At 42.9% G+C, this 26,157-nt stretch overlaps 1 protein-coding gene across 3 annotated transcripts in view; it reads right to left on the bottom strand.

Annotated features, from left to right (window-relative positions):
• ZNF385B (zinc finger protein 385B) overlaps positions 1-26,157 on the bottom strand; it is an 849,407-nt gene that overhangs the window by 625,013 nt on the left and 198,237 nt on the right. For all 3 annotated transcript variants that reach the window (XM_073633755.1, XM_073633753.1, XM_073633754.1), the window contains exon 2: positions 18,886-19,188. In XM_073633755.1, the coding sequence (XP_073489856.1) occupies positions 18,886-19,186 (301 nt within the window). In that variant the 5' untranslated portion in view covers positions 19,187-19,188. The remainder of the gene's footprint in view (positions 1-18,885; positions 19,189-26,157) is intronic.

Here is a 26,157-nt window from a genome sequence, read left to right as displayed (position 1 = left end):
CAGCAGATGTAGCAGTTGTAGTTTTGAGACAAATCATTTACCACTAAGAGGTACTTACAATGGTCAGCTTTTATCTACTTTTTTATTTATGTAAAACCTTTATCCCCAAAGGAGAAAAAAAACTGTTTGCTGAAACTGCTTATTAAGTGTTAACTAGAATTTGGCTTCAATGTGTTAGTGTATCTAAATCTGCTAGTACATTTAAGACTCCCCTCTCTTAAGACTGACAATGCTGCTGTCCAAAGATGCCCATGTACTTCTTCATTCAGAGTGGAGGAACCCTAATACGGGACGTGTGTTACTGGGCAGATCATTAGGTGAAAACAGAGGGGAAAATGCCTAAAAAAAGGAAAATTAGAGCAACCACATCTAATGATTGGTAAATTGCAATATATTACATTTATTGGTTTTGGGTTTAATACCACTTTCATTTTAGTGCTTGCCAGGATGATCAGAAGCTCTGAGGGCATTAAAATCTACATTACTAAGTAAAGCCTAGTACACACTACTAGTCTTTTCTTCATTCAACCCAGGCTGAATGTAAAAAAAATTGACAGCTCAGGAGGAGCCGCTGTACTAACTATGCAATGTTAGTAAAGCGATCTCCTCCGCTGAGCCATTGTGTCCTGACAGGGGGGGACAGCTCCCCGCCAGAACACATCGGTCAGAATTCTCATCCATTGGCCGAAAGCACTGATCGGATGCCGATAGGCAGACCTTTTTTTGGTGCTGCCCCTTCGACAATGGCTGCCATACACACGGGCTGAATGTTGGCTGTTTTCTAGGGGGGGGGGGGGCCTGACTAGCAGCAAATCTGAGGTCTCCGACTGTATGTCTGACATGAGCTGTTCTTGAATGGAAATGTCAAATGGGGTTTAGGGATCAGAGTCAACAACAACTTTTTTTAATGATACAGCACTGGATCTGTGCTATATTTACTTGCAGACAGATTTTCTATGTTTAAAATGCCTCAACAGCTCCATCAATGGGGTTCCCTTCCACCCCAGGCACCATAGCATCTGCATTGGCTGCTATGGCTCTTGTTACCTGCGTTCAGTCTACTTTTCAGTTTTAATAATCTTCATTTAACTGTTGTGATTGTTGTCAATATACTGCCCAATTATAACCCAAGTTAAAAAGAAACCTCTTAATCAATATCTCTGCTTGTTAAACTCTCAGGCTAACGATCTTGGTAAACACAGATAATTAGAGCTTATCCCGCTAAAGTGAATCATCTCCACAGTAAAAGCAACAGAACAGGCTACAAAGACAGCAGTATGACCCGGTATGCATTGTGCTTTTTCTGACCTCTTTATTGGCCACCATTACGGGACAAGGATCTTTGTTGTTCTAATTAAAAGGTGTGAACTGTTATGAATAGGGTCATCAGATGTTCCAGATACCTAAAGCCGAGTTCCGGCCGAAATATGACTTTTAAGATAAAAATACCCCTAGAATACTCATGCAATGCAACAAAGTTATGCTGTAAACTATGCCCAGTTTTCTATCTGTGCAGCATCGTTTTCTTACTTTGTGAAGTTCCTGCACAGCGCGGCCATCTCCAGTGTGGGCATCTGAAGCCACAGTGTCCTTCTTCCTGCATTCTGTGCATGCTGGCTACCCAGCATGCACCTGCTGATGTTGTGCATGTGCAGTGCGGTGCAATCTTGGTCAGCTTGCCATGCCAAGCTGACCAAGATTTTCCATAGACGCCAATGTTAAATGTTACTGGAGCCGTGACATGCCAAGCTGACCAAGATTTTCAATAGATGGCAATGATGAATGTTACTGGAGCCGTTCCATGCCAAGCTGACCAAAAACTTCCATAGACGCCAATGTTAAATGTTATGGGAGCACTGCCATGCCAAGCTGACCAAGATCTCCCAGAAGCCAATGCAAAACCGGAAATGACGCACGGTGCTGCAGCGACTAAAGGAGGAAGTGACATTAGATATAGGCATAAATCAGGTAAGTGAACAGAAAAAAAAAAAACAATAAATTGCTAATTCACTTTAAGGATGCACATTAGTACTGCATGGTGAGGAGTGAAAAATGTGGGTGGAACTTCGCTTTAAAGCCTCATAGGAGGTCAATACATCCAGGCAAAATCTTTCCTTTGACATGTTTCACTCTTAGCAGAGCATACGTGTTGAATTTTTAAAAGTGTTTCATTTCTCAAAAGGTTCATAATGTTTATGAAAACATTATGACTACTACAGTATATGTTCACTTTATCAAAATTTTGTATTTGCTGTAGAAAACCAAGTTTAAAATAAAAAAAATTTTTAAGAGGGGCCAAATTTGCTGTTGACATTACAGGGCCAATCACTGTCAAATACAATTACATGATATAGTCAGTCATAATATGCCTGCTTTGCATAGAGATGCAGACATGGTGATGACATCACTGGAACAAAAAAAGGTATGTAATGAAAATGGAAAGATTTTCTCTTTTAATTGTATTAGCATCATGATGAGGGGAGCTAGAGGATCCAAGGGAGGCAAAATAGAATCAAATAAATGTCAGCTTTAATCGCTGTAATCAGATGCATACTAAGGGGTGCAGTCTGCACTGGGTATAGACTGGGGGAGCTGCAGCCACCTGGCATATTTTTTTTTTGTCCCACAACATCGTGCAACATAAAACAAAGAAAAATGTCAGGTGGCCATGGCGCCCCCAGTGAGTCCGCACCTGGTACATCAATGACAGCCAATGTAGCAGGATACAGAATTTGCTGTTACACCGGAGCTCAATGTGGGAGGAAGCCTCCTCTCTTGCTTTGCCCACATGACAGAGCTGTGAGGACTCCCCCTCACAGTGTAGGAAGGGGGGTCTGTAGTGATGGGTCTGTACTAGGGGGGAAAGGCTGTGTACTGAATGGTGTGTACTCTAGGTTTGAGGGAGTGGGTCTGTGCTGGTAGGGATGTCGGTCTTTACTTGGAAAGTCTGTTTGTATGGAGGGTTCTGTACTGTGGGGTTTGGTTTGTGCTGGGGAGGGGAGTCTGTAATGGGTGATTTGTGTTGGGGTGTCTGTACCAGGGGTGGACTAACCATTCAGGCACTAGGGCACTGCCTGAGGGCCCATGGCCAATAGGGGGCCCCATGACAGGTTCCACTGCGATTTACCCATCAATCACAGGTAGCTGACTGGTAGATCGGGTCCCTGCTCCCTTGTAAGTGGCTGTAATCAGACCTCTTGTGGCATGCTCCTCCTCTTCTGCCCCTCCTTCCCTCCTGCCCGCCCCAGGTGCTTGTATTTGACATCGCCTGGGACAGATGATAAAAGAGGAGGGGCCATCAGGAGGAGTGTGCCACGAGAGTTCTAATTACAGCTGCTTCCCTCGCTACTCTACATGTAAAGGAAACTGCAGCTGCACCCTTCTGTGTGTCCCATGCCCTGCTGTGTGCCCCATGGCCCGCTGTAGGCCCCAAGCCCCGCTGTGTGTGCCATGCCCTGCTATATGCACAGCTGTGTGCCCCATGCCCTGCTGTGTACCCCATGCCCTGCTGTGTGCCTCATGCCCTGATGTGTGCTTGATGATGTGCCTGTGCACCATGATGTGTCCTGCTGTGTGCCCCATGATGTGTCCTGTGCCCTACTGTGTGCCCCATGCCCTGCTATGTGCCTCATGATGTGCCCAGTGCCCTGCTGTGTGCCTGATGCCTTGCTGTGTACCCAATGATGAGTCATGTGCCCTGCTGTGTACCCCATGATGTACCCTATTGTGTGCCCTATGCCCTGCTGTGTGCCCCATGATGTGGCTTGTGCCCTGTTGTGTACGTCATGATGTGCCCTATGTCCTACTATGTGCCCTACAGTGTGCCCTGTGATGTGCCCCATGCCATATTGTATGCCCTACTGTGTGCCCTGCAGTGTGCCCCATCATGTGCCCTGTACCCTACTGTGTGTCCCATGCCCTACCATGTACACCCCTGTGTGACCTGTGATATGCCCTGAGCCCTACTGTATGCCCCATAATGTGCCCTACTGTGTGCCCTGTTGTGTGTCCCATGATGTGCCCTGTGCCCAGTTATGGGCCCTGCTGTGTGCCCCTTAATTCACCATGCTGTGCCCGATAATCTGCCCTGCTGTGGGCTCCATAATGTGCCCACCTGTCCCATGTAATATGCCCTGCTGTGCCCATAATGTATCCTCTTGCCCCTATGTAATATGTCCGGTTGTGCCTCATAATGTGCCCTGCTGTTCCCCCCCTGTAATGTCACCTGCTGTACCCCATAATATTCCATGTCACCTCGCTAATGTGCTCTGCTATGTCCGATAATGTGCCCTCATGCCCCCATATTATATGCCCTGCTGTGCCCCATAATGTGCCCTGCTGTGCCCCCCTTCTGTAATGTGCCATGCTGCCCCCCTAATGTGCTCTGCTGTGCCCCATAATGTGCCCTCCTGCCCCATATATTTTTCTCTACTGTGCCCCATAATATGCCCTGCAAGCCCCTGTAGGGTGTCCTGCTGTGCCCCTCTGCCCCTCCCCCCCCTGTAATGTGCCCTGGTGTGCCCCATAATGTTCTCTGCTGCCCCCCCATGTAATGTGTCCTACTGTACCCCCCTGTAATGTGACCGGGTGTGCCCCATAATGTGCCCTGCTGCTCCCCATGTAGTGTGCCCTCCTGCCCCTCTCCACATATTGTGCCCTCCTGACCCCCTGTGCTCTGACCTGGTGATTCCTATACTTTTCCATGCTTCCCCCTGTGTACTGCTTATCTCAGGTTCGACCCAGAATTGAGCATCTGCGCAGAATGTTGCAAGAACAAGTTTCACATTAAATAGGTAAGCTTTAATATTTATAAAAAATGTTATGCTGTTTCTAAAGATAATTGTTGTATCAACAGCTCGCTGATCATGCTAATGTTCCGTAAGCTGTAGAACTGAACATTATTTCAGGGGTTCCCTGAGATCTTAAACTTTTTGCCAAGAGTTCCTTGGTAAAAAAGTTGAGAAATCCTGCTTTATTGAGTCTCCAGCTTTAAGTCCCTGCTTCTCTAGATGCCTCCTCACCCGGCCCCACACGCTTCAGCCTGTCATGAACCAACCAATTTTGATCCCACGGAAGATGCGTCCATTTAGTGCAAGCTGGGGGGGGGGGCTTTGCATGGGTGTGGCATGAATGTGGGCGGGGACACAGGGGGCCCCATGATCTCCTGTTGCCTGGGAGCCCCATGAGTTGTCAGTCCACCCTTGGTCTGTACTGAGGTAACGCGTGCACCAATGGTAGGAGTAACAAACCAAATAATAAAAGAGTAAAGGAGGGTAGCCTTGTCTGTTGTGAGCAACTTAATCGGAAACCAGTGAGTTCTCTGAATGTTTTTGTCCTTTCGCTACTTTGTACAAATTTACATAAAAGTCCCGGCACCTCTTAAATGCTTTTTTCTTAATTATACTGAGGGAGGTAGGCTGGTAGGGGGGATTTAGGAATGTTAGGGAGATCTGTACTGTGGGGGATATAATCCTGGATGAGAGGAGTGATTTGTTCTGGGAGGAGAGGGTAATTTGATTGTACTCTGTAAATTGATCTTTGCGTTACACACCCCTAATCCCTGCACTATAGACACATGTGGCTTATTCAGACCCATCCTCCACGCTAAGCCAATTTTTGCTGCACCTGCATCTACCCGGGAGCTAAGTGCAGGCAGTCCATAGAAGTATATGCAGATGCAATAGCTGCACAGACAAAATCTGACATGCAGGCAGGAGCAGGTGCACGGATCCAAATGCACAGTGTCTGCTTTCAGATACATCCACCTACTCTTGTCTGCATGTAAAAATTTGACATGCGACTGACATGCGACTGTGTTTGTGCAGCCACTGCATCTGAATCTGGGCTGCCTGTGCTCAGCTCCAAGGTGGATGCAGACACAGCCAAAAGCATCTGATCAAGGAGGACACGTCGCAGCACCCACCTGAATAACCCCTGGGGGAATTTATCAAAACTAGAGCAGCCAAAATCTGGAGCACCTGTGCTTAGCAACCATAGCAACCATAGAATCGCAGCCCGGCCCCACCCCTTTCTCTCCTCATTGACTGACTGACGTTGATTGACAATGGCACCGCGCTGCTACCTCAGCCAATGAGGAGGGGAGTCCCAGACAGCCGAGTCTCTCGTGCAACATCGCTGGATCTAGATGGACATCAGGTAAGTATTAGGGGGGATGAGGGGGGCTGCTACACACAGAAGGCTTTTTATATTATTGTATAGAATACATTAAGATAAAAAACCTTCTGCCTTTACAACCACTTTAACCAAAACAAGCTGAAGATAGAAGCTAATTGTTTACCATGCACAGCTCAGTGGTGGCCCGTGCACTGTGGGTGCACGGGCGCCGCCCCTCCCATCCATGCACCCACCCCCTTAAGGACGCCAGATGCATGGATTCCTATGACAGGGATGGGAGGGGGTTGTACTTTTTGACGCACCTGATTAGAGCCAGAGGCTCTAATAGGCTTCAAAATAGGGTGGGCACAGAGAGTGATCCCACCTAATTGTGTGACAATAGCGAATTAATTTTAGCTATTTTCACACTAACCTTCCTCCCCGCCAATCAGGAGGCAGAACGTCAGACCCGCTTCCTGATTGGCCAAAGCGTTAGGCCACCCTATTGGCGCTTAGGAAGAGGAATGATGATACACGCGCTGGAGAGGAGTTTGCTCCCGCTCTGAGAGGAGCTGCTGCAGTGCTATGGTAAGCCCCCTCGGCTCTGTCAGAGCCACGTGTGGAGGGGGTACCAGAGCCGTGATCCGTGCGTGGGGGGGGCTTGTGGTGGTGGACGCTGACAGAGCCGGAAACCCTGTGAGTGGGGGAGTCAGTGGGCACAAGTGGTTGCATTTGATGGGCTCAGTGGCTGCATATATTGGGCACAAGTGGCTGCACTTGATGGGCAAGTGGCTGCATATGATGGGCACAGTGGCTGCATATGATGGGCACAAGTGGCTGCATTTGATGGGCACAAGTGCCTGAATATAATGGGCACAATGGCTGCATATACTGGGCACAAGTGGCTGCATATGATGGGCACAGGTGGCTGCATATGATGGGCACAGTGGCTGCATATACTGGGCACAAGTGGCTGCATTTGATGGGCACAAGTGGCTGCATATGCTGGGCACAAGTGGCTGCATATGATAGGTATAAGTGGCTGCATTTGATGGGCACAAGTGGCTGCATATACTGGGCACAAGTAGCTGCATTTGATGGGCACAGGTGGCTGCATATGATGGGCAAAACTGGCTGCATATGATAGGCACAGTGGCTGCATATGGTGGGCACAAGTGGCTGCATTTGATGGGCACAAGTGGCTGCATTTGATGGGCACAGGTGGCTGCATTTGATGGGCACAGGTGGCTGCATATGATGGGCACAAGTGGCTGCATTTGATGCGCACTAGTGGCTGCATATGATGTGCGCAGTGTCAGCATATACTGGGCACAAGTGGCTGCAGATGATGGGCACATGTGGCTTCATATGATGGGCACAGTGGCTGCATATACTGGGTACAGTGGCTGCATATACTGGGCTCAAGTGGCAGCATATGATGGGCACAGGTGGCTGCATATGATGTGCACAGGTGGCTGCATATGATGAGCGCAAGTGGCTATATTTGATGGACACAGTGGCTATATTTGATGGACACAGTGGCTGTATTTGATGGGCACAGTGGCTGCATATGATAAACACAAGTGGCTGCATTTGATGGGCACACATGGCTGCATTTGATGGGCACAGTGGCTGCATTTGATTGGCACAATGGCTGCATATGATGAGCACAAGTGGCTGCATATGATGGGCACAAGTGGCTCCATATGATGGGCACAGTGGCTGCATATGATGGGCACAAATGGCTGCATATGATGGGCACAAGTGGCTCCATATGATGAGCACAGTGGTTGCATTTGATGGGCACAAGTGGCTGCATATTATGGGCACAAGTGGCTGCATGTGATGGGCACAGTGGGTGCATATGATAGGCACAAGTGGCTGCATATGATGGGCACAAGTGGCTGCATATGATGGGCACAAGTGGCTGCATATGATGGGCACAGTGGCTGCATTTGATGGGCACAAGTGGCTGCATATTATAAACAGAAGTGGCTGCATTTGATGGGCACACGTGGCTACATTTGATGGGCACAGTGGCTGCGTTTGATTGGAAAAATGGCTGCATCTGATGGGCACAAGTGGCTGCTTATGATGGGCACAAGTGGCTCCATATGATGGGCACAGTGGCTGCATATGATGGGCACAAATGGCTGCATATGATGGGCACAGTGGTTGCATTTGATGGGTACAAGTGGCTGCATATTATGGGAACAAGTGGATGCATGTGATGGGCACAGTGGGTGCATATGATAGGCACAAGTGGCTGCATATGATGGGCACAAGTGGCTGCATATGATGGGCACAAGTGGCTGCATATGATGGGCACAGTGGCTGCATTTGATGGGCACAAGTGGCTGCATATGATGGGCACAAGTGGCTGTGTTTGATGTGCACATGTGGCTGCATATGATGGGCACATGTGGCTGCATATGATGGGCATAATGGCTGCGTTTGATGGGCACAGTGGCTTCAATTGATGGGCACAGTGGCTGCATTTGATGGCCACAGTGAGGCTGCAATTGATGGGGGGGGGGGTTATGGTATTTTTCAGTTTGTTTGCGCCCCCCAAAAATTTTGAGCACCAGCCACCACTGGCACAGCTTCCCTAGATTCTGTCTGCTGTCTCCAGTTTTGATAAATTCCCCTCACAGTGTTTTACATTTTATACTCCTTACCACTGCACTCTAAGTACTTTACATTCTTTGGTAAGGTCGGCTGTGTGTAAAAAAGCAAATGTAATGGAACAGTTTCATTTTATTAAGATGAGTGTGCTGAAGTTTGTGTGCTGAAGTTTGTACATATCTGTTGCATGCTTGCTTGTGGCACAGTCATTAAAGCATTGGCCCCTTTATGCCACTCCCACTAGTGATGCAATTTGACCACACCAACAATTTAAAGCAGGGGCCCCAGGTGCCAGATGTGCTAGGTTTGCCACTGGCTGTCATAGAACATATTTTATTATTGTTTGCCTCTCACTGTTTAACCAAGCACTTTAAAGAAGAATTCCAGGTATGGATATTGTATATATGGTGATACTGTATGTTAGTTGGTTATAAGCAATTATTTGTATCTATGTATATACATGCTTGACCGATGCCTCTGGAAGCTGGAAATCAGTGAAGTAGACACTGCTTGTCCAATGATCTCCACTTGTTTCCAGGTCCTGTGCTGATCAGCTGTCCTTTTGCATTCTAAACACCGGAGGTTGTCCACTTGGCACCAGCATCATTTATGGAATGCTTAGCATTTTCTGAATAAATGCAACATATTCTCTAACTGGATGAGGTGGAGAAGCAGGCTAGTGAGGTCACCCTCCACCTCGTCCAATCAGAGAACTCTGCATTAATTTAGAAAACAGCCAACCTCCTGTATTCAGAATGCATCAAGGCAACCACGTAACATAGGATCCAGAAGAAAGTGGAGGTCACTGGAGTAACAGTGTCTACTTCAGTGAGTTCCAGCTTCCAGGGGGATCGGCCAAGTATGGTATTTGCATAGTTACATTGGTCCAAGCTGGACCAATGCAACTATGTATAACATATCCATGCCTGAAATTCTTTAACACACATGTATTTTGACTACATCTCCGATTTGCTTTACATGGATCACAAACTGCCCCAAGGTTCCCCAAACAACATACCTATGTGTGTCATTAACCAAATTTACCCAATATGCATCACCCTGATAAAGAATTGTGAGGGAACAATCTGCTTAGTTAAGGTGTACAAAATCACAAAATGTATAGGCATCTTATACCAATATGGATAGATAGATAGAGATCTGCAGAACCAGCATTGGCCAACAAGGGATTTCTCATCATAGATAAAACTACTGCAGTACACATAAGTGTTCCCTGACTGCGGTGTAAGTAGATTAATGACAGCTACACAAAGTGCCAGTATCACAGCTGAAGTAATGTTTGAAACACTTACAGGTAGATTAATCTCTGTGTGCAATGCTGCTGACCTTTCTAGTGACCTACATGTAAATCCCCAACCTGCAGTGCAAACATATTTTTTACTGCTGATTCTGACATCGCAATGAGTATACATATCTCATATATCAGGTAACTAAAGTTAGACTTACCAGTCAAGGACAAATACAAGTCTAGTGGGTCTGACATAATATGATACACTGCTCAGCATGGCCTACATTGCTTAATTCAGTTGCAGGGAGAACTATGCGTCTTAGTACTAAATACAGGAAGGTTTTTACTTTCTGATTAGTTAAAGAACTAGTCCATCCAAAACTGGAAGTTTGGTTATGGTGTACACTGGTGGGTGGAGTCAGACAGTGGTATCTGATATTCCCAGGGGACCTGTCATGACTTAGGTATTCATTTCAACCAGAGGTGGAGTTGCTGACCTGATTGAGGCTGCAGTGCAGATGGTGGCAAAAGCCACAGAGAAGACAGTACGTTTGGTATACCTGCTCACTTAGTGGTGGAAACCCTGAAAACGGCCGAGACTGGTCCACTTGGTCTTCACCATAGGGGGTGATGTTACGTTGCAGGCAATGCCCAGGTTGCAGAGCTTTGACTCACTCAAGCAAGCTGCAACTGAGAGCAGGTAAAAACTCTCCTGCAGTGTTGGCGCACTGGACTCACAAGACAGGAGGGTACATAGGGAAATATTAAGAAAGCACAGGAATACACTGAGAGACAAATAAGAAACACAGGCTGGGAATGCACCAGCGCTAATAATGAGGATGGCTGGAAGTCACAGGGGAAACAGACTGGTGCAGAGACCATCCCAGATACACTTCAGTGGCAGAAATGACCAAGGCGCTCTTAGCGCTCTGCTATTTAGGCCCCCCCCCCATCTATATTACATATAACTAAATAGATACTGTAGAAACATATTAATAATATTATAAAATATGTGATCTGTAGCCACAAATATTGGACCCTGCAATGTAGTCCTATTTTGTTTGAATGCTGGTAATGTATTCCTATAAATAGCTCTGACAGGAAACTAAAATTTATAGTACTTAGCGGCTCATGGTTCTTCTATCCTTTGCTTTCAAATTTGTGCCTGCAAATGTAATGCCACTGTCAACAATATGTTATTATTAGGGATGAGCTTCCAGTTCGAGTCGAACTCATGTTCGACTCGAACATTGGCTGTTCGCAAGTTCGCCGAACAGCGAACAATTTGGGGTGTTCGCAGCAAATTCGAATGCCGCAGAACACCCTTTAAAAGTCTATGGGAGAAATCAAAAGTGCTAATTTTAAAGGCTTATATGCAAGTTATTGTCATAAAAAGTGTTTGGGGACCTGGGTCCTGCCCCAGGGGACATGGATCAATGCAAAAAAAGTTTTAAAAACGGCCGTTTTTTCAGGAGCAGTGATTTTAATAATGCTTAAAGTCAAACAATAAAAGTGTAATATCCCTTTAAATTTCGTACCTGGGGGGTGTCTATAGTATGCCTGTAAAGGGGCGCATGTTTCCCGTGTTTAGAACAGTCTGACAGCAAAATGACATTTCGAAGGAAAAATTCCATATAAAACTACCCCCGGCTATTGCATTGCCGACAATACACATAGAAGTTCATTGATAAAAACGGCATGGGAATTCAACACAGGGAAACCCCGAACCAAAATTAAAAAAAATAAATGACGTGGGAGTCCCCCTAAATTCCATACCAGGCCCTTCAGGTCTGGTATGGATATTAAGGGGAACCCCGGCCAAAATTTAAAAAAAAAATGACGTGGGGTTGCCCCTAAATTCCATACCAGACCCTTCAGGTCTGGTATGGATTTTAAGGGGAACCCCGCGCCAAAAAAAAAAAAAAAAACGGCGTGGGGTCCCCCCAAAAATCCATACCAGACCCTTATCCGAGCACGCAACCTGGCAGGCCTCAGGAAAAGAGGGGGGGACAAGAGTGCACCCCCCCCTCCTGAACCGTACCAGGCCACATGCCCTCAACATTGGGAGGGTGCTTTGGGGTAGCCCCCCAAAACACCTTGTCCCCATGTTGATGAGGACAAGGGCCTCATCCCCACAACCTTGGCCGGTGGTTGTGGGGGTCTGCGGGCGGGGGGCTTATCGGAATCTGGAAGCCCCCTTTAACAAGGGAATCCCCAGATCCCGCCCCCCCCGTGTGAAATGGTAAGGGGGTACTTACCCCTACCATTTCACTAAAAAACTGTCAAAAATGTTAAAAATGACAAGAGACAATTTTTGACAATTCCTTTATTTAAATGCTTCTTCTTTCTTCTATCTTCCTTCATCTTCTTCTGGCTCTTCTGGTTCTTCCTCCGGCGTTCTCGTCCAGCATCTCCTCCGCGGCATCTTCTATCTTCTTCTCCTCGTGCCGCTCCGCACCCATGGCATGGGGGGAGGCTCCCGCTCTTCTCTTCATCTTCTTCTTCATCCTCTTCTCTTCTTCCTTCTTCTCTTCTTCTCTTCTTCATTTTCTTCTCCGGGCCGCTCCGCATCCATGCTGGCATGGAGGGAGGCTCCCGCTGTGTGACGGCGTCTCCTCGTCTGACGGTTCTTAAATAATGGGGGCGGGGCCACCCGGTGACCCTGCCCCCTCTGACGCACGGGACATGACGGGACTTCCCCGTGGCATTCCCCGTGACGTCACAGGGAAGTCCCGTCAAGTCACTGTGCGTCAGAGGGGGCGGGGTCACTGGGTGGCCCCGCCCCCCGTTATTTAAGAACCGTCAGACGAGGAGACTCCGTCACACAGCGGGAGCCTCCCTCCATGCCAGCATGGGTGCGGAGCGGCCCGGATAAGAAAATGAAGAAGAGAAGAAGGAAGAAGAGAAGAGGATGAAGAAGAAGATGAAGAGAAGAGCGGGAGCCTCCCCCCATGCCATGGGTGCGGAGCGGCCCGAGGAGAAGAAGATAGAAGACGCCGCGGAGGAGATGCTGGACGAGAATGCCGGAGGAAGAACCAGAAGAAGCATTTAAATAAAGGAATTGTCAAAAACTGTCTCTTGTCATTTTTAACATTTTTGACAGTTTTTTAGTGAAATGGTAGGGGTAAGTACCCCCTTACCATTTCACACAGGGGGGGGCCGGGATCTGGGGGTCCCCTTGTTAAAGGGGGCTTCCAGATTCCGATAAGCCCCCCGCCCGCAGACCCCCACAACCACCGGCCAGGGTTGTGGGGATGAGGCCCTTGTCCTCATCAACATGGGGACAAGGTGTTTTGGGGGGCTACCCCAAAGCACCCTCCCAATGTTGAGGGCATGTGGCCTGGTACGGTTCAGGAGGGGGGGGCCGCACTCTTGTCCCCCCCTCTTTTCCTGCGGCCTGCTAGGTTGCGTGCTCGGATAAGGGTCTGGTATGGATTTTTGGGGGGACCCCACGCCGTGTTTTTTTTTTATTGGCGCGGGGTTCCCCTTAAAATCCATACCAGACCTGAAGGGTCTGGTATGGAATTTAGGGGGAACCCCACGTCATTTTTTTTTTAAATTTTGGCCGGGGTTCCCCTTAATATCCATACCAGACCTGAAGGGCCTGGTATGGAATTTAGGGGGACTCCCACGTCTTTTTTTTTTTTTAATTTTGGTTCGGGGTTTCCCTGTGTTGAATTCCCATGCCGTTTTTATCAATGAACTTCTATGTGTATTGTCGGCAATGCAATAGCCGCAGGTAGTTTTAAATGGAATTTTTCCTTCGAAATGTAATTTTGCTGTCAGACTGTTCTAAACACGGGAAACATGCGCCCCTTTACAGGCATACTATAGACACCCCCCAGGTACGAAATTTAAAGGGATATTACACTTTTATTGTTTGACTTTAAGCATTATTAAAATCACTGCTCCTGAAAAAACGGCCATTTTTAAAACTTTTTTTTGCATTGATCCATGTCCCCTGGGGCAGGACCCGGGTCCCCAAACACTTTTTATGATAATAACTTGCATATAAGCCTTTAAAATTAGCACTTTTGATTATTCATGTTCGTGTCCCATAGACTTTAACGGTGTTTGCGTGTTCGAGCGAACTTTTTTCCTGTTCGCATGTTCTGGTGCGAACTGAACAGGGGGGTGTTCGGCTCATCCCTAGTTATTATAAATAATTTTCAATTACAGTAGTATCTTGGATTACGAGCATAATCAGTTCCAGAAGAATGCTTGTAATCCAAAGCACTCGTATATCAAAGCGAGTTTCCCCATAGGAATCAATAGAAATTCATTCCACAGCCACTGCTTGTCTATGCAGTACCGCATGTGGCCAGAGATGGGTGCGCCGGAGACACTCGGAAACACTCGGAGACACTCAGAAACACTCGGAAATGGAGAGGTGCGACCCCGCACCTCTGGTCAAATATGGTACTGCACACCCCAGAAGCTTGAATCCTGCTCGTCTTGTGAGACAAGGCTCGCAAAACCGAGTCAGGATTTAAAAAGAAAAAACAGCTCATATTGCGAGACGCTCGTAAACTGCGTTACTCTTAATCCAAGGTTTTACTGTACTTGTAACTTGTATATGTAGACTTATGTGCATCGGCATACTTGCTGATTGGCTGGGGATGTCTTTAAGTGGACTACATTTGGTTTGCCGTTGTACAGTGTAGTTAGCCTCTGTTGTCTATTTGCCAATAATGATGTTTGTCTGCAACTTTGCTTTTCCCAGCTACCAGCTGTGACCTTGCTATATTTCCTACTCCGTCTTCTATTGCTCCAATTTTGTACTGATGCCCATCTTAGTTGTCTTCCTCAGGTTGACCCATGGCATGTTTACATGTAATGACTGGTCTAAATCCTCTTGCACTGAATGTGCCTATTTAGCTAAGACTTATTGGTGTCTTAGGTTTGTCCCATTTTTGGTAGTTCACCTGTTTGGTTTAAAATTCCTTTACACGTTGGAGATAAATCACCTCATTCAGTCTTGATCATTCAGCACCCAATAAGAGAAGAAAGGTTTGAAAAGGAAATTTGGATGATAGGCACAACATTAACTATGTAGTTTAAAAAGTATATACATTTTTATTTACAAAAATACATTTGAAACAATATTAAAATCATTGACTATTCACATTGTTGCCTTGAAGCTTGAATAGTCAATGATTTTAATATTGTTTCAAATGTATTTTTGTAAATGAAAATGTATATACTTTTTAAACAACATAGTTAGTGTTGTGCCTATAAAATCCATCATCCAAATTTCCTTTTCAAATTCAAACATATCGGGACGTGGCATAAATATATATATATATATATATATATATATATATATATATATATATATATATATATATATATATATTTATATATATATATATATATATTTATATTTATTTATATACTATCCACAGTACCACTCTGTGATGATGTGAATTTAATTTGTCTAATAAAAGAAAGGTGGCTGCTACAGTTCAATTACCAAGCCTGGACCATCATTTGACCCTTACATTTTTTTTTCTCAGTCTAAATGCTGCTTTGATCATCCCTACTGGCTCTGCAAAAACTCTGAAATTCAAGGATTTTGATCAACATGAGAAACTGGTTTGGAAATATTTCTTTAGCAAATGCTATATATAAGAAAAGATCAACAGCATACCTACAAAAAAAGAGTTCATTTGTAAAAATCTTCATGAACAATATTTTTATTACAGAAAATGTGAAGTGCTACTTGTCAGAATGAGCAAAACTATTAAGGAATCTGGGAATGGATGCAAGTCTACGGAACAAGCAAAAGTCAACAAAGGGAAACAGAGATTACAGAGTAATCACCAATCAAATGGGTATACTGTGGTGCACTAATATACTATCCGGATGGATGTGCACATACTGGGTCCACAAAACTATAACAAGTGTGCACAATAGATCTTGTAGCCAAGTTGCAGCTCTGGTTAAACTAGTCTAGCTTTAAGCCTAGGTTCACATTGAAGCGATTTGGCATGCGATTTGGCATGCGATTTGACATGTCAATGTAATGTAGCACTGGGTTTCTTTATGAATGTAAATGTAAGAACCAGTAATAGTGATTGTGTGCCTTGTGTCTCCCTCCCTTCATTGTGTTACAACATTTTGGGCCTCACTGTATTCCATTCTTTTATTGTCTTTCTACACTCCGACCTTCTTTCCTTTACAAAGTTTCATATCCATGAACTTTTCCCGCAGATCCTATTATAATTTATTTATTTTCTGTCTTACCTCTATTTCTTTTTGGTTAACTACACTTTATGTTAGTAGACTCTTAATAATTTCTTGATATTTCTTATTTTTACATGCATTTGTATGTAATTTATGAACATCATATTATTTTTTTCCTTTTAGTTACAGCTATACATTATATTTTTGTATTATTTAATAAGTAGCATAAAATAGTCTGAATCACAATCCCCCCCTCTTGTGCTTTCAGCATTCATTATATCTATTTTGTTCCTTGCTCTTTGATCTTTTCATGACCAAAACACACTTCTTATCATCTTCCAGAGTCACTATGTTCAGGATCTACTAAGCCTGTTTCATGATTCTTGCATATTTCATGCAAACTAAAGTCTGACGCATAGTTAGGCTATATGCGTGTTTCTAGACATTCAGAAAAAAAATGTTCTTTTATTTCTTCATCTACTTCCCTATTGGGCAAGACAGTGTAAATATTAGATGTCTAACATTTTACCATTCGTTTTTAGAGTACATAAATGTGCATTTACATGTGTAAATTACAGCTTATTGAATTAAATATCCACTACAAATCCAGTTTTAAAAGTGTAATTTGCATGCTCACTATGAAATAACTCTGTAGTTAAAGCAGTAGTAAACCCGCACATTAAAAGAAAGAAAAAAAAAAAAGGAAAAAAAAACCCTGCAAGGCAAAGACATAATGAGCTAGTATGCAGCGCATACTAGCTCATTATGAAATACTTACCTCAGAACGAAGCCCCCGTATCGGAGCCTGGTCCATGCCGAGGGAGCTGATATCTTGCCCTCAGCGTGTCTTCCAGGTTCGCGGCTCCGGCGCTGTGAGAGGCCGGAGCCGCGATTACGTCACTCCCGCGCATCCTGGCAAGGTCCAGCAGCACTGCCGGACCTTCAGCAGGGCATTCAGAGAGCATGCGCCGCTGTCGTCAGAGAGCATGAGCTGCTGTCGTCAGTGGCTGCATGCAAAGGGGAATATCTCCTAAACCGTACAGGTTTAGGAGATATTAATTTTACCTACAGGTAAGCCTTATTATAGTGTAATTTGGGTATACAACCGCTTTAACAGAATTTGTTACCTTAAGATCTTCCTTTCTAACCTCTTCAATACCTACAGTATCACTTATTTTTTTATACTCCCTTAATTAAGGGCATCTGGTCTGCCTATGCACAAAACCTTTCAAGTTGTTGTCCTTCAAACTCTAGCTTGCTTCTTAGTTGATGCCTATTATCCATCCAGATATTTTCTTCAGGCTTCCAAAAATTCCTTTTTTTTCTGGATTAGGTTGTTAGCCCAAGCCAAACCCCAAAAACTGGAGGACTGGGGTACCCCTTTTGACTACATCACATCAAGTACAGTCATGCTACCACTGATATAGCTGTGAAAAACATTTGACTAGACAAGCCCAAACACTACACCAATGTAGGGTTACCATTAGCTGATATAGCTGTGAAAAACACTTGACAAGACAAGCCCAACCACTACACCAATGTAGGGTTACCATTAGCTGATATAGCTGTGAAAAACATTTGACTAGACAAGCCCAACCACTACACCAATGTAGGGTTACCATTAGCTGATATAGCTGTGAAAAACACTTGACAAGACAAGTCCAACCACTACACCAATGTAGGGTTACCATTAGCTGATATAGCTGTGAAAAACACTTGACAAGACAAGTCCAACCACTACACCAATGTAGGGTTACCATTACAGTCAAGTACTCTGTAGCTAAAAAAACTACTATGGCCAAGAACTGTGTTTTTCCAAACTATTGCTATTTTACCATGGTTATAATAAGTAAGCCAAGCCTATTATATCACCACTATTGAGCCAAATCAGTTTCCAATAAGCCAAAACCACTCTCTTGTCCTTATCCAGTGCTTTATCTAATGCTTTTGGATACTTAAATGTTCTTCTTTGCAAATACCGATGCTCTACAAATTGCTAACGACGTTCCTAAGGTGACGTTTAATCTCCAGCAGCCAAACATTTAATTTTTCAACAAGGAGAGCAAACAATCCTTTTGAAGTATACAGGCTGATTCTTAACAGTGAACTGCTCAGAAGTGTGTGTCAAGGCTCTGCTTGGTGTAGTGTAGTTGCTGGGGCAGATATAATAACTGGCAGTTAGATATCTGCCTTTGGCCAGTTCTTTACAATCTAGGGTCACATAAAGCTATGAAGCTGAAAGATAAATATGATGAACTACTATCAGCATGTCACTGCTACTATGTATTTGGTACAATAGCTTCTGACTGCCTTTGGGCCTTTAGTGCCTGGACTTCAATATGTCCTGGTTTTGATTTTTAACACTCTCATATACACCTTTAAGCCAAACAACAAAGTGTTGAGTAAGAAACACTAAAGAATATATTTCAGGCACAACCAAAATACAGCCTTTACATTTGCAATGATATTGAGTAATTATAATATCAAAAGGATACTTGTTCTGCCAAGTGGTGCTCAATAGTATTCATAAAGACAATTTTACAAACATGCACCTACATGATTTGGCAGTATTAATCAGTGGCATTAATAAAGCCTATTATACTTGTACGCAAAGCACCCACAGCAGCTTAGTTCATCTATCCCCCCAAAAATCTGCATCAGCTTGCAAATGTTCATAAACAATAAGCATAAAACGGATAATCCTTGCTTCCTACCTGCACTGGTGCTCACAAGTACAGATCCAGATGACGTACCACTTGGTAGTTTTCCATTGTTAAGTTGCTTAACTCTTTTTAGATGAGATTTTCCATTGTAATGGATCTGAGCCTGTGCTGCGGAGTTGAGCTGTATATTGCACACTTCGCACAACGAATAGAAAATCTTCTTTTTTTCATTGGAAAACTGGCATTCGGAATTGTCAGTCCAGGTCACCTTTTCCTCAAAGCATCGTAAAAACATGGCAGTGCTCATCCTCCCATTTTCAGGCGTGTGCTCAGGACTCAAAGGGCGCTTCATGGCTGCAAATGTAAATAGTCATACATATGACTTTGTATTAGTATTATCGTTATCATACATTGACACGTAGTTCAGTTAGCAGATCTGAAAACTATCTGATGTACTGTGACTGTGGTTTCTAGAGGTGATCTGGTCAGCTGTAAAGCCGCTCAATCACTTCTACAAAGTGGCTACACCTCCAAGGATTGCGAATATGACTGCCTTTCCTGGGAGCCCAGTATCTCATAAGTCAGCATCACAGTGCAGATCCAGGGAGATTGGGGACAGCTTTTCCCCAATCTTCCCTGGGTGAAGTCATTCCAGAAGTACTTAATTCTGAGCGCTTCCGGGCTCAAAACTGTTAGATTTCTACTACTGTGTAGAAACAGCAGAGTAGGCTCTCTCTGTCCCCAATCTGCTTGAACAGAAATGCAGGCATCAGGGGTATAATTTCAGCGTACTGTCACTCAATATAAATATACATATTTCAGGCTAAATCAATTAAAATGTATTTTATGACTATGTGAATGAACATTGTTATACTTTTTTTTCGCTGTAGGATTTTTTGCTCCACCTTATTTCCAGGACCTGCAGGTGAATATTAGAGTGGGTGAACTGGACTGCTTTTCTACCTCTCATACATGCTTTGGTGACTAGAATACACATCATTCAGTTGCAATAGTTCAGTCCACTGGACTGTTACTTGGTGCTTGCTGTGTGGTCATTGTCTTTTTGGTTGATAGCTTGTATATGGGTCAAGATCCGGAAACATTAAATTTGTTATGTGCCTAGTGCTTTGATACATACTTAAAGTGATTGTAAAAAAATACCTTGCAAAACAACCCATTAAGTTTAAAATAGAAATGGAAATCAAAACATTTTTGTAGAGATATGAAAAAAAAATTATAGATACTCTTTTTCCCTTTTTCAAAGGTGATCACATTCCCTCTGTTCTCAGCTGCAAAAGAGCTGAGGAGAGGAGAAGCAGCAGCACACTGAGCTTCCCAGGGAATGGCTGTGCAGCAGGAGCGTGTCAGGACAAGTCTGTTCATTGGAGGAGAGTACACTGAGTTCCAAGCATAGATAGAGAACTGACCATCATGTGCTCTCTTGCTTAGTGTGATCAGTTTGTAATAGGAAAGCAAGGGGATTAGCAGGAACACCAGGGATTTCACATAAAGGAAGCAATACAAAGAGAGCAGGAGACTTTCTAATACAAGTACATGGTACAGCAGGCAAATATCAGGAATATATGCTTGGGTTTGGGTATGTTTGGGTATATGTTTGGGTATATGTTTGGGTAACAGACGCTTAATTAGCAAATAATCTTAGCTGTTTCAAGCAGCTCCTTAACAAAATGTCATATATGCAAGTAGATTTTATTGCTATTTTTCATTTGTGCCTACATTTTGGAAGGCAACATGGTTTAATATTATAGTTCTGGAGTTTCTTTCTGGTTGAAACAACCAAGTTGGAATGCAAAAAGTTGCACATCAAAGCTTTGTAGCATATCAGAATATTCAGAGATCAGGCCTCCATCAAGGCTAAACAAAAGCTTGGCTCCTGGTCGTCTGGTGTGAAAACATGGAAATCCTTGATTAGCCCCCTGCAAGCAAGCTTCAAAAGGACCATAGCTGACAAGATGATTGATGAATGTCCTGCTATAAAGATCAAAGGATCAAAAGGCATTGAAGATACATAGACATAATACATGGACAATGCTCCCCTAGAGACCAATACAGCAGGACGGACAGAAATATAATATATTGAGAAGGACTGCCCCGGAACTAATTTCATTAGTTAGAAACCTAAATGGGCAGGCAATGAGGTTGGGTCTGGACGGTGTACGGATGAAGTTTAAAAAGTGCACACAGGAGGGAAGACCTCCCTTTTCGCTCTTGGCTCGTGACTGATGGTTCTCTGAGCCACATGGCTCCCTCTACCATTTTGAGCCTCATGGCTCTCTCTCTATCATCTTGAGCCCAGCCGAGGAGACCGTGCGATACATATCTTTGATGTTCTTGTATTATATGTTCTGTTGTTATATGCTTTGTAATATCTTTCTTTAGTATTTTCATGTTAGCGTTTTCCTATTTTCTTGGGAAATAAATAAGACATTGGTTTATTAAGCCATGTTTTCATAGCTAACCTTATATTATTGTGCTATCAACAGTAACTATCAGAGTTTTAATAGACTAGCTAACTATAGGAATAGACAAATTACTACATATATGGAATAAATAGTGGGAATCCATGACCACTCTCGGATAATATTTAGTTTAGAACTTATTCCAATTTCAGAATTTATTTCACTACAAATAGGTTAAAATGATGATGTAATTCTGATTTAGGAGTAAATCCCTTTCTATTAGTATTTTTGTAATTTTCCTGTAATAATGGTGTGCTAAGATATCCAACCAAGATTTTTTTATATTTTTTTATTTTGCTACACTGTTTTTTTGAATAAAAAAATGAATCATATTCTTTGGACAATTACATTTTTTATTTTTTCGCATAGCTCCTATTCCTTGTATACCTTGACCACTTTTTCTAGTTATTAAAAACTAAAAAACAAAGTTTTGTCTTTACATACAGATTTTAATAAAGGGCTACTGCATAGGTTTTTGCCTAATGAACCAGCCTCCTTTGAGAAACCAATATTCATTTGATAGGTTTTCCAGACGAACTGCATTCAGTGAAAATCACTCACACAAAAAAATACACTAAATTCACAGATGAAAATCAAAAAGGCAGCTGTTTTACCTGCTTTTGGATTTGTATTTATGTTCATCCAGTTTTCAGAGTTACACATGTTTGCCACAAAGCATATCCCTGTCTGGCAGGGCAGGTCTTGTCCCTCCCCCAGCCTGTGACTGGACAGTGAAAGGAGAAGCAACATACTGATCAGCTCCTCTCTCTGTCATGCTGCTCCCTCCTCCAGTCAGTGAGTTCCTTGTTATACATAAGCACTACAGAAACAATAATTGGCTCCCAGTCCTTCTCCTTTCTTTTCAAATCTGAGCTCTGCTGTATAGATGGCTGCTAGAGGCTAATACCAAAATAGATTCATGTACTTTTACTGCTTGCATTTAAAAAAGTACATTTAATGATGTATTACTGAATACAGATCTACAGTATTTTTTATTCTATATCTGAGTGAAGGTCAGTTTAAATGTAAGGCATTCATCCCGAGTACCAAATGCCCTCTGAGGACGTGCCCTTGCATGAAATGCATTAGGGCTGAAAGTCACGCTGCCATTTCTGGGGATCAGAATTGGAGGCCACCTTAACCCTGTGGTGTGTCTCTAGTTGGTGAGCATCCTCTTTCCATAAAGCCCTTGTATGCACATCGTGACGCCTCCCTCTGGCAAACATCAAAACTTTGGACACCTGTGGACCCATCTAGCTGTTGGATGGTCGTGTATGAGAGGCTAGGAGTTTTTATCTGCTATTAAAGTGCCGCTTGCTGCTAATGACAGCATTGAATCTGGTGAGTGCATTATTAGCACTGAGCACAAGTTGTGGTATGTTAAGATTCAAGGTGGAAGATTTTCTTTGGACACTGGAAGACACCCCCCTTTTATGTCTGATAAAAAAAAAATTTTATTTGTTATATACGTTATTCTGGGACTTTTTTATTCAATATATTATCACAGTTAATAAGACTTTTTTTGCTGTATATATGATTCATATACACATATTGTTTTCTTCATATACACTCACCAGCCACTTTATTAGGTACACCTGTTCAATTGCTTAATAACACAAGCTGCTAATCAGCCAATCACATGGCAGCAACTCAATGCATTTAGACAGCTAGATGTGGTGAAGATGACTTGCTGAAGTTCAAACAGTGCATCAGAATGAAGAAGAAAGGGAATTTAAGTGACTTTGAACATGGCATGGTTGTTGGTGCCAGACGGGCTGGTCTGATTATTTCAAAAATTACTGATCTACTGGGATTATCACACACAACCATCTCTCGGGTTTACAGAAAATGGTCCGAAAAAGAGAAAATATCCAGTGAGCGGCAGTTGTGTGGACGAAAATGCCCTGATGATGTCAGAGGTCAGAGGAAAATGGGCAGATTGGTTTGAGATGATAGGCAACAGCAATTCAAATAACCACTCGTTACAACCAAGGTATGCAGAACACCATTTCTGAATGTACAACACACACATTGAACCTTGAAGCAGATGAGCTACAGCAGCAGAAGACCACACCGGGAGTCACTCCTGTCAGCTAAGAACAGGAAACAGAAGCTACAATTCGCACAGGCTCATTTGGACAACAGAAGATTGGAAATAGGTTGCCAGGTCTGATGAGTCTAGATTTCAGATGCGACATTCAGATGGTAGGGTCAGACTTTGGCATAAAGAACATGAAAGCATGGATCCATCCTGTCTTGTATCAACATTTCAGGCTGGTTGTGTAATGGTGTGGGGAATATTTTCTTGACATACTTTGGGCCCCTTAGTAGCAATTGAGCATTGTTTAAATGCCACGGCCTACCTGAGTATTATTGCTGTCCATGTCCATCCCTTTATGACTCCAGTGTATCCATCTTCTGATGGCTACTTCCAGTAGGATAATGCACCATGTCACAAAGCGCAAATCATCTCAAACTGGTTTCTTGAACATGACAATGAGGTCACTGTACTCCAATGGCCTCCACAGTCACCAGATCTCATCCAATAGAGCACCTCTGGGATGTGGTGGAACCGGAGATTTGCATCGTGGATGTGCAGCCAAAAAATCTGCAGCAACTGTGTGATGCTATCATATCAATATAGACCAAAATTTCTGAGGAATGTTTACAATACTTTGTTTAATCTATTCCATGAAGAATTAAGGCAAAAGAAGCTCAAACCCGGTACTAGCAAGGTGTACCTAATAAAGTAAATATATATATAAAGTATATATATCTATATATATAGATATATATATCTATATATCTATATATATAGATATATATATACATATATATATATAGATATATACATATATCTATATATATTATTGTATAGAGGCACTGCACATAATTGTTTATGTTTTAGTTGGGTTTTGTATGTAGACCTATTGGTAGCTGCCTTCTCTATACAACTAGCATATACTTCTTTTTAACTATTTGGATTCATCTCAAGACACCATTTGCACCTACTGTGCGCATCATAAAATTTCCTATACACATTTTTTTTTATTATTACCAACTAGCAAATACGCCAGTTCATAATTGGTCATTTTGCAAATTCTTCCAGTGAACATTGGTTAATTCATTAATAGCAATCTATAAGTAATTATAGGTCATTGTTACATTTTGAATTTCACTAAATAGTTAAATCAGTTAAGAGCTAAAATGATGTTATTGATCACATGCATTAATCTGTTACAATTACACTGTTTGAAAGTTTTGTGGGGGTTATATTTACTTTAATTACTTGGAAATGGAATGAAAATACATTGCCTATTTCTGCAGTAGAGCTGATTCATTTTATGAAATATCTGTTCTAACAAATTCCAGAGCCACTGAATCTGACTGTTTCCACTTGCTTGAAACTGCTAAATAAAATTTAATTTCTCCAACCATCAACACTGCTTAAGAAATATGGGGAAACGAAATCCCCGGACAAGTGATGTTAAAGACTAATGACCAGCATCTCATCAATCAACGGAAACAGGATTTATCTCTGAAACAGAGGTATTAAATAACAATGAAAAATGTTTTAATAATGAGAATCTTCAGAGCTCCGAGGACAACCTTGAGAGAATGTTAGTTCAAAGTGAAGCTATTACAAAGACACTGTGTAAATGATACTGTATCTCATTATCTCAGTTCAACAAGCAAGAAGCATTGATAATCACCTTTACACGCCTCCTGCTCTCTGTTCTAACACTTGCATACTTAAAAGATTATTCTAACCCTCGTTCCCCCTTAAAAAATATCACAGGTGCTAATAAACTCACAATATACAGCTGGAAAAGGGGACGCTCTACAGCTCTCTAAAGTCCTTACTGAATTCCACGCTTAGGCACCATAAACTAGGCACCATAAACTACCATGATATACTTATTTATTTCAAAATATGGTAATGAAAACCATGAAATCATAGCAATAACTTTCAACAAGTTATAATAAGACCTTTTGATCATGTTCAGTGGCATGCAGAGGATTGGTGATGCTTGAGGCCAACTCCTTGACTGTATGCCCCAAAGGGCCAATTCACACCAGGCTGCACAAGTTCCTGTGCAATTCCATTGCATTTTCCTACATTGCATTTTGACAGCACATTCATTTGAATGGGCTACAAATTGGACTGGATCACAAAAAAAGTAGTGCAACCACTACTTTTTGAAAATGCACTGCAGCTAATTCATGGTACTGCGGCAGCATATTGGTGTTTTTTGGCCACATGCAGCCTTTACATCTTCCTTGTGGCCCACTGTTGTTTAGGAATTTAAAGTATACCTATACTTTTAGTACAGGTAAACTTATTTGGGCAATCCCCAGTTCCAGCATTCCCCTCCAAGTCCTTCAATCACCTGTCCCTAACCTGTGGAAAGATCTGGGCCTCCACCTCGAGAAGTGCACAGCCTCCTGACATAAACTTCTTTGCCTAGCTAGTTCAGGTACGCCGCAATCTCCATTCTGTTTTATGAAAGGTTAGAACTTCTATAATACTGAAAGACAATGTACATTTGATAATATCGTCAAGGCTGAAATGTATTTTTTGTGATTAACTTACTAGACTCATCAAATCAGACTGTATAATTGATAGCCCTTGGTTAGTACACATTAATGGACTATCCACTTTGTCTCAAACAACTGTTTATATTCTCATAAAGACCTATGCAGATTATCATTTGAGCAATTTAAAGATCCAATTATTACGCTACAAAATATACAATACGTTCCAAAATGTGAATAATTGTTTTATGGTAATACTGCCTTTCACTCAGTCCTATCAATAACCAATGTGACACTTTTACTGCTG

Source organism: Aquarana catesbeiana, linkage group LG06 (assembly GCF_042186555.1).
Source record: "Aquarana catesbeiana isolate 2022-GZ linkage group LG06, ASM4218655v1, whole genome shotgun sequence".
NCBI lineage: Eukaryota > Metazoa > Chordata > Amphibia > Anura > Ranidae > Aquarana > Aquarana catesbeiana.
The sequence above is the reverse complement of the archived record's forward strand: the minus strand, read 5'-3'. Positions and strand labels throughout refer to the sequence as shown.